The sequence below is a fragment of the Battus philenor genome, unplaced genomic scaffold, assembly GCF_028537555.1.
Source record: "Battus philenor isolate CCGP_79_NKW_IND1 unplaced genomic scaffold, ilBatPhil1.0.hap1 SCAF_3, whole genome shotgun sequence".
Classification (NCBI taxonomy): domain Eukaryota; kingdom Metazoa; phylum Arthropoda; class Insecta; order Lepidoptera; family Papilionidae; genus Battus; species Battus philenor.
In genome coordinates, this window is record NW_027181693.1 from 3,945,819 (window position 1) to 3,961,762 (window position 15,944).

General features: G+C 34.8%; 1 protein-coding gene across 2 annotated transcripts in view; it reads right to left on the reverse strand.

Moving 5' to 3' along the window:
- ken (ken and barbie) overlaps nucleotides 1-14,473 on the reverse strand; it is a 32,038-nt gene extending 17,565 nt beyond the window's left edge. The window contains exon 1 of one of the 2 annotated variants that reach the window (XM_068770243.1): nucleotides 14,413-14,473. Coding sequence is in view for 1 of the 2 variants with exons in the window: in XM_068770242.1 (XP_068626343.1) it covers nucleotides 9,722-9,792 (71 nt within the window). In the remaining variant the exon portion in view is untranslated. Of the gene's footprint in view, nucleotides 1-9,721; nucleotides 10,120-14,412 lie in introns of those variants that run through there. The other variant, XM_068770242.1, reaches the window with a different exon arrangement.
- Between the last annotated feature and the right edge of the window lie 1,471 nt (nucleotides 14,474-15,944).

The window sequence follows — 15,944 nt, forward strand, 5'->3', positions numbered from 1 at the left end:
ACGTGAAAAAAAAACTTTTCATTAATCATTACTTTTAGTGGCATACAAAACTGTACTATTTTTTATCTGATAAATAAAGAAAAGTAGTGTAGTTCATGTTGCTAGTAATAAAAATAAATATGATTCACGGCTCGTCGCCTACCGCGAAGTCCGCTGCAGGTCGCTTTATTCCGTCATAGGGGCCATTAAAAGGATATGCGACGAATCATCATCGCATTTCACATTTCGTCGACAGCCATTTCCATATACGCCGCGGTGATCTTCTCTCCGGCGTCGGAATGATGAAATTTAGTCGGCTGCCATTTCGTCGCTTGCGTAACGTTCACGCTAAATTTTGCTGACAGAGAAAGTATACGAAAGGCTTTACGTAATAAAACCACGTAACTGTTGTAGCGACTCGGTTTTGATTTCCTTGCTTTTACGTCCATCGCTGTTACGTGATATCTTTTTCGGGCTAATTTTGACTCGTTAAGACATCTCAAGCTAGCGTTCGCAGTCTTGCAATTTGTTCAATTAGAGAGTTTTTATTGTAATTATTTTTATCTTATTACATTAATGTGTTGTTATAAAAATATTATGCATCCAATCAGCAACGTATAATAAATAAAACTGTTCGCAATATTTTAAATCTGAAGTTTTAATTGCGACAATTTAATATTATATGTATAGGCAGATTTAATGTTTCGACGGCCGTTCCGCGTTTAATAAACATTGTATTAAAAGAAAATGTATGGAAAACTTTGTGATAACAACGACGTAATAGCAACATGTAAATCAGTAAACACACTAAGGATAAAACATTTTTACATCGGTACGTGACTTGTGAGAAGTGGTTAGTTAAAGCGCAATTTTCCGTTTATATTTTCTCTAGAACGCCCTGGTATTTATTATTACTGAGGTAGACCATATGGAGGTAAATAGTTTTAAATCGTGACCATCATAAATAAACGTTACTAGCTTAACTTGCGCCGCTTGTGAGAAATCATGTTCAAAAGTTGGACGCATGTACGTGAAACGAGTTCTTGTGACGCAAAAATCGCTATCTAAGTAAAGATTAAGCAAAGTGAGATTCCTCCGGTGGGTTGCAACCGGTCACAATACAATCTCTGTCCCAATTTCCGAGTTATCAGCCAAGTCAAATATTCAAATCACACTCGTATACGGGTGCGGGAGATAAGCGAGCCTGATTTACGTCTTCTAGACTACTATCTTCTTTAAGACTTCCGCGACGAGAACTATTTACTTCGTGACTTATCCACAGATTATTACATTTAAACACATTATAACATGTTGATATGTTCGAATATTCGAATGTCAAAACATAGAAATTTTAACTTCAATCGAAAATTATATTTTATTGATGACAAATGCTGAAAGGAAAAAATAAGAAGTATAATACTAAGTGGGTATTATACGCCTTGTAAATTAAAGCAAGATAATGTCGGCTTAGAAAACAACAATAAAAAGTTTCGAGGAAGAAGGCAATGAGTACGATTGTAATTATTTCCCTCAATTAAATGTTTGTGTAAAGACTGCACAAGCGAGAGAGATGTGCCGTAATTGTGAGATAGATAATATCTTCTTTCACAACGTTATCAAACAACGCCGAGAATGATCGCGAACCGCGCTAAGTATTCACGATTTACAATAGAAAAATTATCACACCCCAATATAATAAATAAATGACTGTATCATTTTAAGAGTGATCACTTTATACAGTGTGATTATAAAAAGGTGTAAAACCTTTAAATCTTTTTGTAGACATATGAGCTATAACATTGCCTTTAAAGCTTTTACATCTATTTCCAATCATTCTGCATAACAATAATGTATGTAAATTTGCTAAAAACTTGTTTTATCGACTCCAAAATTAAACAATTTTTTTATTTCAACTTTATAATTAGAACAAAGAAAATTTTATATGAATTATTTATAAGTTCACTACTAATTTACAATTAATAACACAAATTATTAACTGCATGAAGTTTGCTATTGTTGTTGAAGAAAAAATCTATTTGAAGTCGTTATGAATAATTGCTTAGTTAAAAGATTTGTAATTATTTTGTTACATTATATAGGAAATATTCCGCATTCATCATATCCTGTCTAAACTCGGCGATGACCCAATGTCATTCTTTCTTCTGATGATGCCAAATGTTGCTATATTTGTTCTAAACCGCAGTGATTCTGAGTCACTTGCGATAAAAGTGTTATTGTAACTGAACATGATCGCTAAATAAATTTTAATATTTTGCACAGCTACAGGATGGACATGTAAAGTATAGAAAACTATTATACAAGTGATTTAGAAAATTTCCTAATGCGAACATTTTAAACTGTATTACGAGTGAAAATATGATTAAATCGTAATTAATTTGTAAAATCTTTTTCATTTTATTTTGTTAATTTTAAAAATGCAAAATTGTATTTGGTTATTAAAATTTTTTAACTAAAAATTTTGAAGGATTTCTTAAAAAAAAAATAACGCACTGAAGGTGCAAATACAGTAATAATCTAAGTAATATTTGTAAGATGTCTCGAGTAAGCTTCGTTCATATCATGTAGGTGTTATCAATTTTTTCAGTCATAATAGTAACTGACCTACCCGTATACCAACATTTCACTAAAAATACACCGAGGGACGAAGTGTGCGCTTTCGTTCACGATCGTTCAGTTTAGTGCTCTAGGTTCACATCGCTGTGTGCGTATTTCTAAATGTTATATTTACATGCGCGTGCGCCGAATGCGAAGCGGTTTACAAACAAAAGCGCGAATGTGTTAGGGCCTCACACAAGCGCTATCGCCCTACTCCGGATGTGAGCGCGGATTTGTAGGCCTGTGAATGTGCTAGACCAAATTGATAGGTCTCCGCCTTATCTATACAACGCTCGCATTCATACGTTCAACGTATGTGTTGGTTATTGTTTGGAAGCCTTGAGGCCTTTAAGTTATTTTACAACTACTCGCCAGCGATCGAATTGACTATAAAACTGTGAACAATCAGGATTTATGTGTAGATGCGCCATGTTACTGCCTCGACAACGATGGCAATTAATTTATGGACTTGGTCAAGGTTTTGAAGGTTGTCATGAAAATTGTAAATAATGAATATAAGTATTCTTCATTGTTAGGTAAATTATTAGCAACATTACATGAGAGCTGTTATGTGCAGAATAACTCACGGCGATTAGATCTAAAAGAAATTGAAATTATTTTTAAATATTATATTTTACTCACAAGTCAAATAAATCTTTGAAAGAATATATTTAGATAATGTATGTCATTGATTAATTAATAAATAATCTCGTCAATGAACAACCTTAGTAATGATTTGATTTAAAAACTCATGAGTGAAGTCATCATGTATGAAGGGCCAATTGAAGGCGAAAGATCATTAATAACAAACTATTAAACACAAGGGTAACACCGTAATAAAACTTCTAAATCAAAACGTGACCTCTGAGAAGCAAGGATACTCAATGGTATTATGAAAACGTAGATCCGCCGCCTTTTCAATTTTATGGACTAGGCGACCTTAAGAAAGTCGGTATATCGAATTGTACACGAAAGCGGAAGCTAGACGCAACGAGCCTCGGCAGGTATCGATGATGGTATTGAAAAGCGAAGGTTAACTGGTACGGAGGATTTAGAAGTTGTAGAGGATGCGCGAACCCTAATCGAAACGGGAGTTATTAGGTGTGCGTGAGCGTTTGAATGTACATACACTGTGCAGACACGCGTGTGCGTGCTGCGTGCGCGCAGACTAGCCGATAACAATAAACTATTTCCGAAGTGACCCAGTTTCAACGTCCTTCGGTAATTTGTGCCGTCAGGAACAAGAAAGGGCTGGGAGTAAATTTGACACAGCCCGTACTAAAACTTTATGATCAGTTTAGAAAACTTTTCATTGTGGCAATAAACTAGTTTTCGACCTATTTGGTACCGGTGTACAGAGTTGCAAAGAAGCATTTTACGATCATCAATTAGATGAGTTATAAAATGTAAATTTATTATTTAGATAAAGAATAGAATTACAAAACATACCTTCAGAATTTTAATATTAAGCAAAAAACATAATAAATATGAAAGGTAAATATTTTAGTTATGAAAAACGTTAATTTGATGTAATATTAGAAACAATATCAAGTATCAAGTGCATTAAAATGTCTTTGGTGAAACCACAAATCTACCTCGCCGATAGAGACTGTCTAATTGAATTGGAACTTGTTAAGTGTGTTAATAGACGGTGACCGTCACAATCAGCTAGTAGCAGCTTCTGAACATTAAAAGGCGATTTAGTAATGTCACAAACTAAATTCGTATACCATATCTTGTCTTGTACGTAATAATCACAACGAAAATGTTATTATATGAAATTAATAATGTCCTTACAAAATATTATTGAAACGAAAAAGAGCTTAAAACGGTGTAATATAAAAGTATCGGAACAACAGATAGTTTTGAAATAAGATCTTAATTTATATTTTAAACGAAATAGTAGCAGTGTCATAGAGACCAATTTCACAACATCTGGCCTATATTACTAAAACATAACAAAGTTTAACAACGTTTGATATGAACAGTATTTGAAAAAGAGAGGAATTTAAAAAAAATTTATAAATTTCATAATATTTTTAACACGATATAGCAGGAGCGTCATAGAGACAAATTTCACAACACGGGCCAGCAAGTAGGACCGCGCCTGTTGATAACATTTTTTATTCAGTCCAATGTCAATCGTGCGTATGAAGAAATTTGTGGGGAGTGAACTGTTCGCTGGATGGTCTAGTAGCGTTAACTAATTTCGTAGTTCCGAGAAAATGTTTATGCCGAGTTCGCAAGGAGCAAAATGCCGATTGCGACATAACACTGAGCACTCGGCTCTTGCATTTAGAATTTTAGAAATGTTTGTGTTCCGACGCTGTAAACCTAGTTTCTTTGAGCGTTCGGCGTGGCGGCTGAGGTTTATTTATATTGCCTTCGAATATTATTTCCTTTAATTTACCACGGCCTTCTTTATTTAGGAATATAAATTTTTTTGTGGAAAAATACAGAGTTCAAATTTAGCTTAAAACGTTTGTTCAATGTTGTTGTTTAAAATTTTTAGTTTACATATTACTAAAGGACGTTAGTGATAACTTTTAGGTAAATACGTGTATGTATTACACGTGTAAATAAAATGTATGTAGTGAATCAGTTTCTAATTATATTTTATAAAAAAATGAATTGTATGTTACTTATTTTGATTAAAAGTATTAATTAAAATTATTATTTATAATTATAAATGAACTATGGTCATGTTAGAATGTACATTACTGGCAGTCGCGTGATGCGTTCAAAGCTTTGAGATCAATTATTAAATAACTACCGTCATATTGAAATGTTGCCAGCGTCCCCTGGCAATGTTGGCTGCGATGAATAATTCCACGGTTATATGTTACGGTGGTTAACTTTGTCAACTCCTTCATATATTAATACAGTGTTAACTTTTTTTGACTTACTGTATTATGATATAATTTTAAAAACCATCTTCATTGAATGAATCAATGTTAAAATGAGGTTAAAAATATATTCGCACATGATCTTTTCTGAGATTATTATAATTTTTGCTCGAGATCAGATTAGGAATCGATGTACTAAAAACCTGGTTTTATATTATTGAAATGGGATTACTAGACCAATAAATAGCTAGATGTTAAAATATTACAAACACGAAAGTGTTTTCTTTGCTATTATCAAACTATTAATATAATACTTTACTCATTTTGGACATTTTAAAAGAATTAACAAAACTAAAGACGAATTAGTAAGTACCAAATTATTACTAGAACAAGCGTAAGTATCACAACATAAACATGTTAATCATTCTCATCATTTCAGTCGTAAGACATCCACGGCTGGAAGTGGGCCTACCTCTTAGATTTACAATAAGACTGGTTGGAAGAGGCCTGTATCTAACGTTTTGCAATGAATTGTAAGTAGTCACCAATATTTCCTATTAATTAGAACGCTCTGATGCGTAGTGCAGTAGGTAGGTATCAGGAAAGAAATGATATAATTGTGCCGTAGTTAGTGGGCTAATTGGTGTACAAAGTTTTGCGGTTAATAGTGCGCGTATTTGTCACGGATAGATTAGCCGGTTCAACACGAGCCCTTTGCGCGTAATTAGTTTAAACAAGCAGTGAAAAATAGATCCGAACCACGTGTAGATAATGAATTGTGTGAACCGGGCCTTGGTTAATTAGGCGCGTAAAGGGTTCCCGACGTTTCTATTGTATGTTTAATTGATGATTTTATAAAAGTATTCGACAAGGAAACTAAGAAATTAATTGATACATTTATGGATAAATTCTCTGTGTAAGGCGGTTTTAACATATATAAAAGATTTAGTAAAGAAATATTGTATCGAATAATCTTACCTTACCTAGGTAAGTTTTAGAATATTTATGTTTGTAACATTCATATATTTTTACAATTTTCAGATGTTAGGCAAACAAAAAAACATGGGGTTGAATGTACGCAGATGTCCCGAAGTTAGGTCTGACTAAATCTAAAATGGTAAGACCTGCGTCGATCATTCGAAGCCTCGTCTATTATTAGCTGCGAATTATAGACAGGTGAGGCTTTTTGTAAGGCTCACGTTTTTATGTTCATGTCATGCTTAGATAGTAGATACTGTATTGTTTTTGAATACGATAATATTTTTTTATGTAGCGTTTATATGTCTTGTTATGAATTTAATTACCTAAAATTAACGGTAATCTAAAATAGGATAAATCGTCTGCGGCTTATTAGCCAGCCCTATGTTGTTGACACGGAAAATATATATGACATGCTTTTAAATAATGAAATGTTATCACGGCGAGTGAACGTATTTAAATAACGAAATGTTTTGTGATGTTGCGGAAAACATGTTTTGTTTATCGTGGTGTTGTACTACGACTGGCCTAACTTTAATTCGAACATTTTTAAGGCGACCGATCTTATTGTGTAATTTTCACATAAAAATTAGAAGCCATCCTAATTTTTTGACGTACAGAAAGAAGATTATTAATTTGTTTTTCTGTAATAATCCGAACAATACGAAGAGTAATAGCAGTAATTTAAAAAAAAAAACGTATTTTTGTTACCGTCCAAAGAAAAGTTTAAAGCTAATTTCTTATCAGGGAAGTAACAAGCTTGCTATCGATTTCCTTTTAGTCAGAAAACATTGAAGGTTGATATTAGATATATATATAAATAAACATGATTATGAAAAAGTCACACCCGGTGATGTTTTTAGGATTATAGAAAAAAAATATTTTCGAAGACTATAATAAAATTCTGGAACTTTAAACATTGAAAATAGTTTTAGTGAAATATTTCAAGCTATTTCAATCAAAGTTATAAATAATTCATTTAGCTTAATTGAATGAAGAAGAAGATATTCGTAATTTTGTAAATAACTGTTAATAGTCGTATTAACATAACATAGTTATAGGTATATATTTTATTATATATTTTAGGTATATATAGTGTATATATAACATCTGTAATAAAGAACAGAATTAGTAGATATAGTTAACTGACTTCTGTTTTGTTCTCTACGCAGGAAATTGCGCAACATTTTTCCCACATTCGCTAAAACAGCGGTTTAATAAATAAAATGTTATTTTGATTATAATAATATAAACTGTATAATCATATCTAACTAACGATTATTTATATGATTAAGTGTTAGAGTTGCAATATTTCAATTATAAAGAGCAGTGATTCTAAAAATTCATTTTTTATAAATTAAAAATCGTCGGGTAATGTCGGTTATTCAAACCATTTAACTCTAATTTTTATATTTGGTTCTTATTTCTGATAACGTGAATGAAACGGATAATTCATATAAAATGTTATTCAAAAGGAATAATATAAGTGACCAACATGAAGTTCAGTTTTCGCGTTGTGATTTCTTCATGGGGGACATTTCAAGACCAGAATCTTCTGTAACTTTTGAAAATCTTACTGAATTAAAGCAATACATTGGTACAGAAATGGCAGTGGGTCCTACAATTTAAATTTGCTGTTTGGAAAAATGTTTCCGAAGATCTAGAAAGCACTTAGATAATATAAGTTGAAAAATCACCTTACATTCCTTCATTTGTTAATTAATTTTATATTATTCAAAGCAAAATGTATTTTCTTTATGTAATTTTTAAGTAAAAAGTTTTGATAATATTTAAAATTACATATACACGGCTGTAAATTTTTATTTTTCAAATTTAAGGAGATGCATCAATTCGCATTAAGCTTGCGTGTTTATGGCGTCTGGGCTATAAAAGTGGGAATATAACACGGCTAAAAAACTTTAGGAAGTGAATAGACAAAGTGTAAATTTTAACTTACAATATATTCTGATTATGACTACAGGCGCGTAGATATGCAAGATTGATCACTAATGAATAATCAACAGTAACAATTTAATATGATTTCTTTTCTGGAAATATTTGTTGTTTTTAATTTAAAATAAATACTTATCATACAGATTAGTTTAGCTTCAAGGTGTCGGTACGGTAGCAACGATAGACGCCGCGATTAACATTGTACGATAAAATCATACGTCCTGTTTTCACAATTCATATTGTCTTACTTCTGCTTCCTTAATCGATCATTGAACGCATTAGGAAAGCGCAGCTAAACTAAATTTCCATTTAAAACAAGGTTTTTTTTAAAATACGTCAAGGTATAACACTATTTAATTCTGTAAATTAAATTTTAAATTGATTCACTATCTTCTTGTTTATTTTCAGGGATGGATAGGATTGTAAAATAAGAAGCAAATATTTTATGGTACATAGCAGATATAGAAGGAATCGGCTATAAACATTTTTTTATCTAAATACTATAATAATTATAATGTGCTAACAACAATATTTCTTTGCAATTAGATTTTGGTTTAAAAATCAAAATTCCCAAGTGAAAAAATGAAATAATAATACCGAGTTAAATTTATACCTAACTTTCGCAAGTTTTTACGTAAACAAAGATTTAAATATACGATAATAACAAGACTTATATACATGGACATGTTTTTAACCCGAGCGGATATTTATTTTATGAAACTTAATTTTGTGTAAAAAAAAAGTAAAAAAAAATGAAAATTAATATACAGTGAACAATAATTCCATTTACTGTTAATAATATATTACTAATTAACATAATATAATAAGTAGAGTTAGTTATTAGTTACCTTACCAATTTCAGAGGTATTAGTGATATATTACATTTTGCTAATAAATTTGTACTTGTTGTACTATTTTAGTTAATGATTAAAACACTTTAAAAAGCACTATCAAAGTAAAAAGTACTCGTAAAAGTAGAACAAAACACTAATTATTTACGTTGTAGATGTGGCGACGCAAAGCATTTGACGATTAGGCACAATAATAGTACAATGAATGCATTTAATATTCGAACGGGCATATTTTGCGTATCGAATGCGCGCGAAACCGAGCGTGGAAAAGCGGCGCGGGTACACTCGTACGCTGAGCTCAGTCGATTTCGCAAACCACCATCTAATGTGAACCTATTAACCTCTCTGGCGAGCGAGGCTCAGGCGAAGTCGAGAGGCGGATGAAGCGTCGAATAGTGCGTTCATTAAACACAAGGTTGTACCGACCGTCCCACCGGCCCGTATGCCCACTCCCACGGCGCGAACAACAAATCGAAAAAAATAAAAACAAAATCTCACCTTGCCAACTGTAGTGCACTTCTATTCGCAATCTCATTGTACAAATTCAAAAGGACGTTGTTGTCGAACATATTAACACATCACAGCCATTTCCTTCACAAGTAAAAACGTAAAATATAAACAACAACAATCCGAATGCGTAGCACCAGCGATCACAGGATTATCACACCGCCCGATCCTAGGCACGTCCGTGCGCCGGCGACGTCAAATCAAACTGGCCCGGTCAAAATGACGAAAGTGAAAACATCGCACGCACAGAAAAAAAAAGGTTGGCGGCGCGGCACAGTCCTTGCAGGCCACCTCTCGCGCGGGCTCCAGTGACACAGTAACTGCGGCGCGCGCATCGCCGTCGCCTATATAACGACACGCTTAGAGCCTCGAACCTCAAACGCCGGCGGGCGGCACAAAAAGAAGATGCCCCGCAACGGTAGCTAGGAAAGAATGAATACAAAGAATAGCAACACGTGCGCGCGTGTGCGTGCACGTGCGTCTGTGTGCGCCGCTGTGCGCAGAGATAGGCGGCCGCAGGAAACTCCGTTCTCTTCCACTAGGAAAGACCTTGGTTTTGAATCGGCACGTTGCAATGTGTACCGCCATCGCCTACGCCGCGGTTACCTACTTGACGCCGACGGTACCGACCGCCTGAATGATGATTCCATATTACAACGCTTATATTCGATCGCTATCTTGCACACTGCATGAGAGTTTTCATTTTCCTAAAATATAATAGAATTATTTATTTAAATACTTATATCTTAAATGTAATAATAAAAATGTGAACGGGCAACCTGCGAGAAGAACATGACGCGATGACAAATTACAATCGTTTCAAATTACAATAAAATACAAATGTAATCAAAGTTTAATTAATAAACCGGCTAGTCAAATTGTTTAACCAAATGTTGGCGGCTGCTCATGCGGTACAACTGTTGTTGTTGATGACAATGATGATGCAATGAAAGCTGATAATGTTTTAACCAGCTTGACACGTCCCCGGCGTGGGCGGCCGGGCGCGTTAATAAGCGAGGAAGTGTTTTGCGCAACTTCGGATGAAGAAATGTAAGGAAACACGAATTAAGTGAATGAATAGGTAATGACAATTTAGCTTTCTTACATGCAATCTATGTATTCATATAAATTTAAATAATATTATAAATTAAAAATCGTCGGTTAATATCGGTTATTCAAACCATTTAACTCTAATTTAATTTTTATGTTTGGTTCTTATTTTCTGATTACGTGAATGAAACGTAAAATTCATATAAAATATTATTCAAAAGGAATAATATAAGTGACCAACATGAAGTTCGTGAATATTTGCTTTAGGAAGCTGTGTAATAATTTACGACTATTACCGATACATATTTAGTCTCCGAGTCAGGTATCGGACAAATTGATCTGAAATTTAAAAAACTTAAAATTTTGGTTCTTCCATGTGGGTTTTTTTTGTAACTATATGTTTTCAATTCCAAATAAAAAGCTGTAATTAGTTCAATACTTGCTAAAGTAAAAACTTGTTGTAAATATTCGGTTTACCAGTTAAATGGTTGTTGTGATGATTTTGACACCTATAATCTAAATGGAGCCCGTGATCCGGCCGCATATTTAAGTGGCAATGCGATGCGAGCAGTGCCTCGTTCCGTTTTGATAACGTAACGGCATTTCACTTTCGTTTCCACACTCTCATTGTCTAGTGAACACGATTGGATAACTGCGCAAATATCTTCCGAAGCCGCTACTTACATAAATGCCTCATGATCTGCATCTGTGTGAATCGGATTAATTGCGTCTTGTTTTTCAACTGTTTATTTAATATTAAAGTTGTTATTGAAACCTTACTCTGTAACAAGTGAGAGGCTCCCACATTGATGCCTCGCTTCATGTGTATTCTTTATTGTTTTTGCTCGCGGAAAAGTATTTACTGATGCCGTTGCCGCTTGGTATGTATGAAATAATAGCCCTCTTGATACGCCTTATAAAGAGCTGTTATGTACCTTGTCTATTAATGAGTAATAGCGAACTGTCACATGCCAAATTATTAATCTATCGCTGTACCAGCATCTGGTATTTTCATTTCTAATACCGAACAATAATCTATTTAATTTTGCAAATTGACTGTATACCAAGAATATTGAATAAAGTCCAGTCTAAGTTTAGCACATTCGCTCGACGTAATTACTAAGAATATTGTCGTGTTGATTCTTATAGCCATATTTGTATTGCTGTATCATAAAAATGAATCACGCTATGATTTCAAAGAAATGAAAGTGAAAGAAGTGACGATATTATACCTACAATTGTTGTAAGACTTCCAGAAATAGATTCATTAATAAGATACACCGTATAACATTTTACCAATCTTTGTTATTTCCACTTAGATAAATCTAAGTGATTATAATATTTTGTTAATAAAAAAAATTGTGATTATTGTGACAGTTAATAGTCAAAATTTTTATTTATGCGTAATTTTTAATATTTGCCATTATGACACACCTGTCTTTACAAAACTCCTTTAAAGTTTAATAAAGAAATATGGGTATTGTATACATCTGTATTTCTTTTTATCATCAACCTTTTACAATGAAATAATTTTCCACAAAAAATTCTGGAAAATTCTTTCAAATTTACGGAACGAAGATTTTTTGTCTATTGTGCTACATATTTAAGGATTGTATTGAAACATATGGTCGACTTGTGCTATTTTACTGAAATATTCTTTATGTAATTATTATTTTTACCTATTCATTATACCGTATTACATGCGAATGCTTTCTCTAATACACATGTAAGATCACGTCTATACCATATACGAGTTTATTATTGTAAAAATTATATATACTTATAAAGCTAATTCTAAAATGATTACGAATAAAAAAGTACTGTATTGATAAAAAAACATAGACAAGAAATTTTCGTTAGTAAGCATCTGCATATCTTAATTATGATTCAGGATGGCCAACATAAAGACACCGTTTTAATTGTTAATTACTACTAATATATTGATATTTTCAAAAGAATATAGAAAATTTGTGATAACATCACAATGATTACATGTCGACGCGAGTTAAATTTTATAAAAATGTAAATTAAAATTTGCATATTATAAACATGTAGTATGTGATGTTGATATAAAATTATAATATTCATTGTAAATAAACACACAATATCCCAATCAAATGATGCGGCACTCGAAGCTTTTGAAACCTTTCTACGGAATTGATTCAAAGAGGCAGGCCGATAGATTGTCACGATTTCGAAATTCATTACTGGTTTGCTCCACCTAGAATGCCGGCGACCACGTGTATCACAAATACATTGCTTTAACTAAGAATATCTTATTTACACTGATTACTTTGATACATATACAGATAATCATCTTACAAAAATGAAGTGTTAAAGAAAATGTTACCGTTTTTTTTTTTAATTTTAAAAGTATATATGGTAGAAGATGTATTATGATTCTTTAGCATGTAGAAATGAGGATCTATATCGAAAGCGATTCATTTGGATGTTTAACAAAAGAATTGTCGTGAGTATGAAGTCATCCGTGAGATTCGGTTGCGCACTCCGGACCAACACTTTCCCGCCACCATTTCTCCGAGTGAAAGTGAAGTATACGTATTGTACTTTTGTCACTGGCAGATCGCGACACTAATCTTAAATCTTAATCTTGACATTTAATGGCACACCCACTAATATTCTCGTTTGAAAACGAAAGTTCGTTATTTTTGTTGCGTAATTGAAATTTTACTTGATATTTAGCCTGTGGATTTTAATGCATCGTTTCGTAACTACCAAAAGTATTTCGTTCTTTGAAAGTGCTTACAAAGAAATGAGTATTGTTTTACGGTTTTACTGTATTGTCAATGAATTTTTATTGTTGTGTGAAGAATCTTACTGTTAGATTGGACTTATTGGATTATTGTAGCTAGCGTGAAAGTATTTTGACCAAATCAATCAAATTCTAACTCAATTCGTAAGAAATTACATTTGGGTCTATAACGAACGAACGCGGTTTTGCATGTATTAATATTAAACGAAAATTCGTTATCCAACTGGCCTTGGAATTGCGTCCCTTTCAGTTTGACTAAATGATGACAATTACTTGTAACTTGTCTTGCTTGTAATAGCACCTCAACAACGGGCGAGCGATGGTCACGGTGCTCGCAAGGTTTTCTAGATTCGCTGTCAATGGTGAGCGAAGATGACAGAGACGTGACACGATGAATACATGAAAGATACTATTCACGTGTAATCAACAATTAACAAGAAATTTTAAGGAAAAAACGGGTCGTTGGAGATTTTGTAATAAGTATCGAAAGCGCGGCTCGCGGAGCGGGGCTCGTGGCGGTGTAGACGTCGAAAGTGAGACCGTGAGGTTGCGCAGGCGCGTTACGAAGTTTTTATTGTCGGCCGCGCGCGAAATCACTTGAAAGTTGTATTGTCCTTGGATATTTCACTTCTTTATTCGTTGCGTTTCCGACACCCGAGCCGAAGTTCAGTCGTCGGTGACGCCAATTGTGCGCTTTGCGTGCGTTAGTGCCGCTCTCGAGTCCCCTTCACTGCGATCTCGGCGGCTTAGATTAACACGCGGGATGTATTCGTTCTCATTTCCACGGCGGCGCAATGTTTACAACCACCTAGCTTCGTACCCGTGCACTGAAATAAGAAATGTTCTGCGGGGCTCTTACCGAGGAACGATGTCAGGTGAAAATTGTTGAGTGTCGCGGCGGTCCAGGGCGCAGGCGGGCGCGGGAGCGCGGCCTATTTCCCGGCGCTTGCGCCACTTCCACTTGCGACACGCTTCCTCCCGGAGAGTGCGAGGCCGCGCAATGCGTTGCACAATACGGTTATCGGCGACCCGGTTTCGGTGTTCGCGTGCACTCAAACTGAATCCAGGGGTGGCGGGCACTAGGTAGCACTGTAATCCGGGCACAGTCACAGTCACGTTCGCGGGAGCGCGGTGGCGTATCGGCGCGACGGCGCTGCGGGCCGCGGGCGCCGGGCGAGTGGCGCGGCGGCGCCGTCGCTTGCGCCACGCTGGAAAGTAAAAGTGAGCGGCGCGCGCGGGGCGAGGCGGCACATTTCTCCCACTTTCGCCGCAGTGATTCACTCGAACCACGCCAAGGTCGCTCCCGCCACTCCCGCGGATACCGCCACACCCGCCTCTACCGCCACACCCGCGAAACACCCTCACCTTCATTAGTGAAAGTAAGGGTGAGAGAACCGAGTCCGTCGGGATAGGATCTACCACAATCTCCTTTGAAACACTCTATAGTTTTGTGTTACACCAAAGCTATCTATAGTGCATATGTTCAAAGCATACCCTAACCTTCATTAGTGAAAGCGAGTGTAAGAGAACAGCATCGAGTCCGTCGGATCCGCAACTATCTACCTTGAAACGAGCCAAAGTTTTGTCTTACCCCAAAACTAACAATCGTGAATGTTTTCGAAGCATACCATTAGTTTAATTAGTGAAAGCAAGGGTGAGAGAATGTACGAGTCCATCGGACACAAGATCCATGACAAGCTAACTTAAAACACGCTATACTTTTGTGTTATCCCAAAGTTATCTATAGCAAAAGTTTTCCAAGCATATCATCATCTTCATTGGTGAAAGCAACGGTGAGAGAACGCTCCAGTCCTCCAAGCTACTTTAAGTAACGTAACGACAGATATCGGCATCACCTGTAACTGAATTTCCGGTTTCGACGGCCGCACCTTTCCAAGCTGCTTTCAACCACTACGGCAACTCTATCGCTTGTCAAAGCCACCACTGCGATAACTTTTGTCTCCAATTTGCAATCATTTTACTCCGTGAAATGAGGTTGCAACAGCAACCATGCGGAAAATTAGACATTCTGGACTTCCGTGATTGATGAATAGAAAGTTGATATCACTTTTTCGACACTGTATGAGTATTGAAAACAAACATTAGTTGAAATTTATTAGATAAACATAAAAAATGTTGTGTATTTAATATATATAAATTAAAACGGGTCATTTTAAAGTTTCTCTGGAAGATAGAAGACATATATATGAAAATATCGTAAAGATAAGTGCTTTGAATCTAGATTATTTATCACTTATTTAATTACCTCGACAATTAGTAGTCACTGTTGTTGTCTCATTTTGAATCGTCTTTATATTTTTTTCCAACAATTTTGTTATTAAAAACTTCTTAGCGTTATTTAAAAAATTACGGACTCATGTTATAAATATT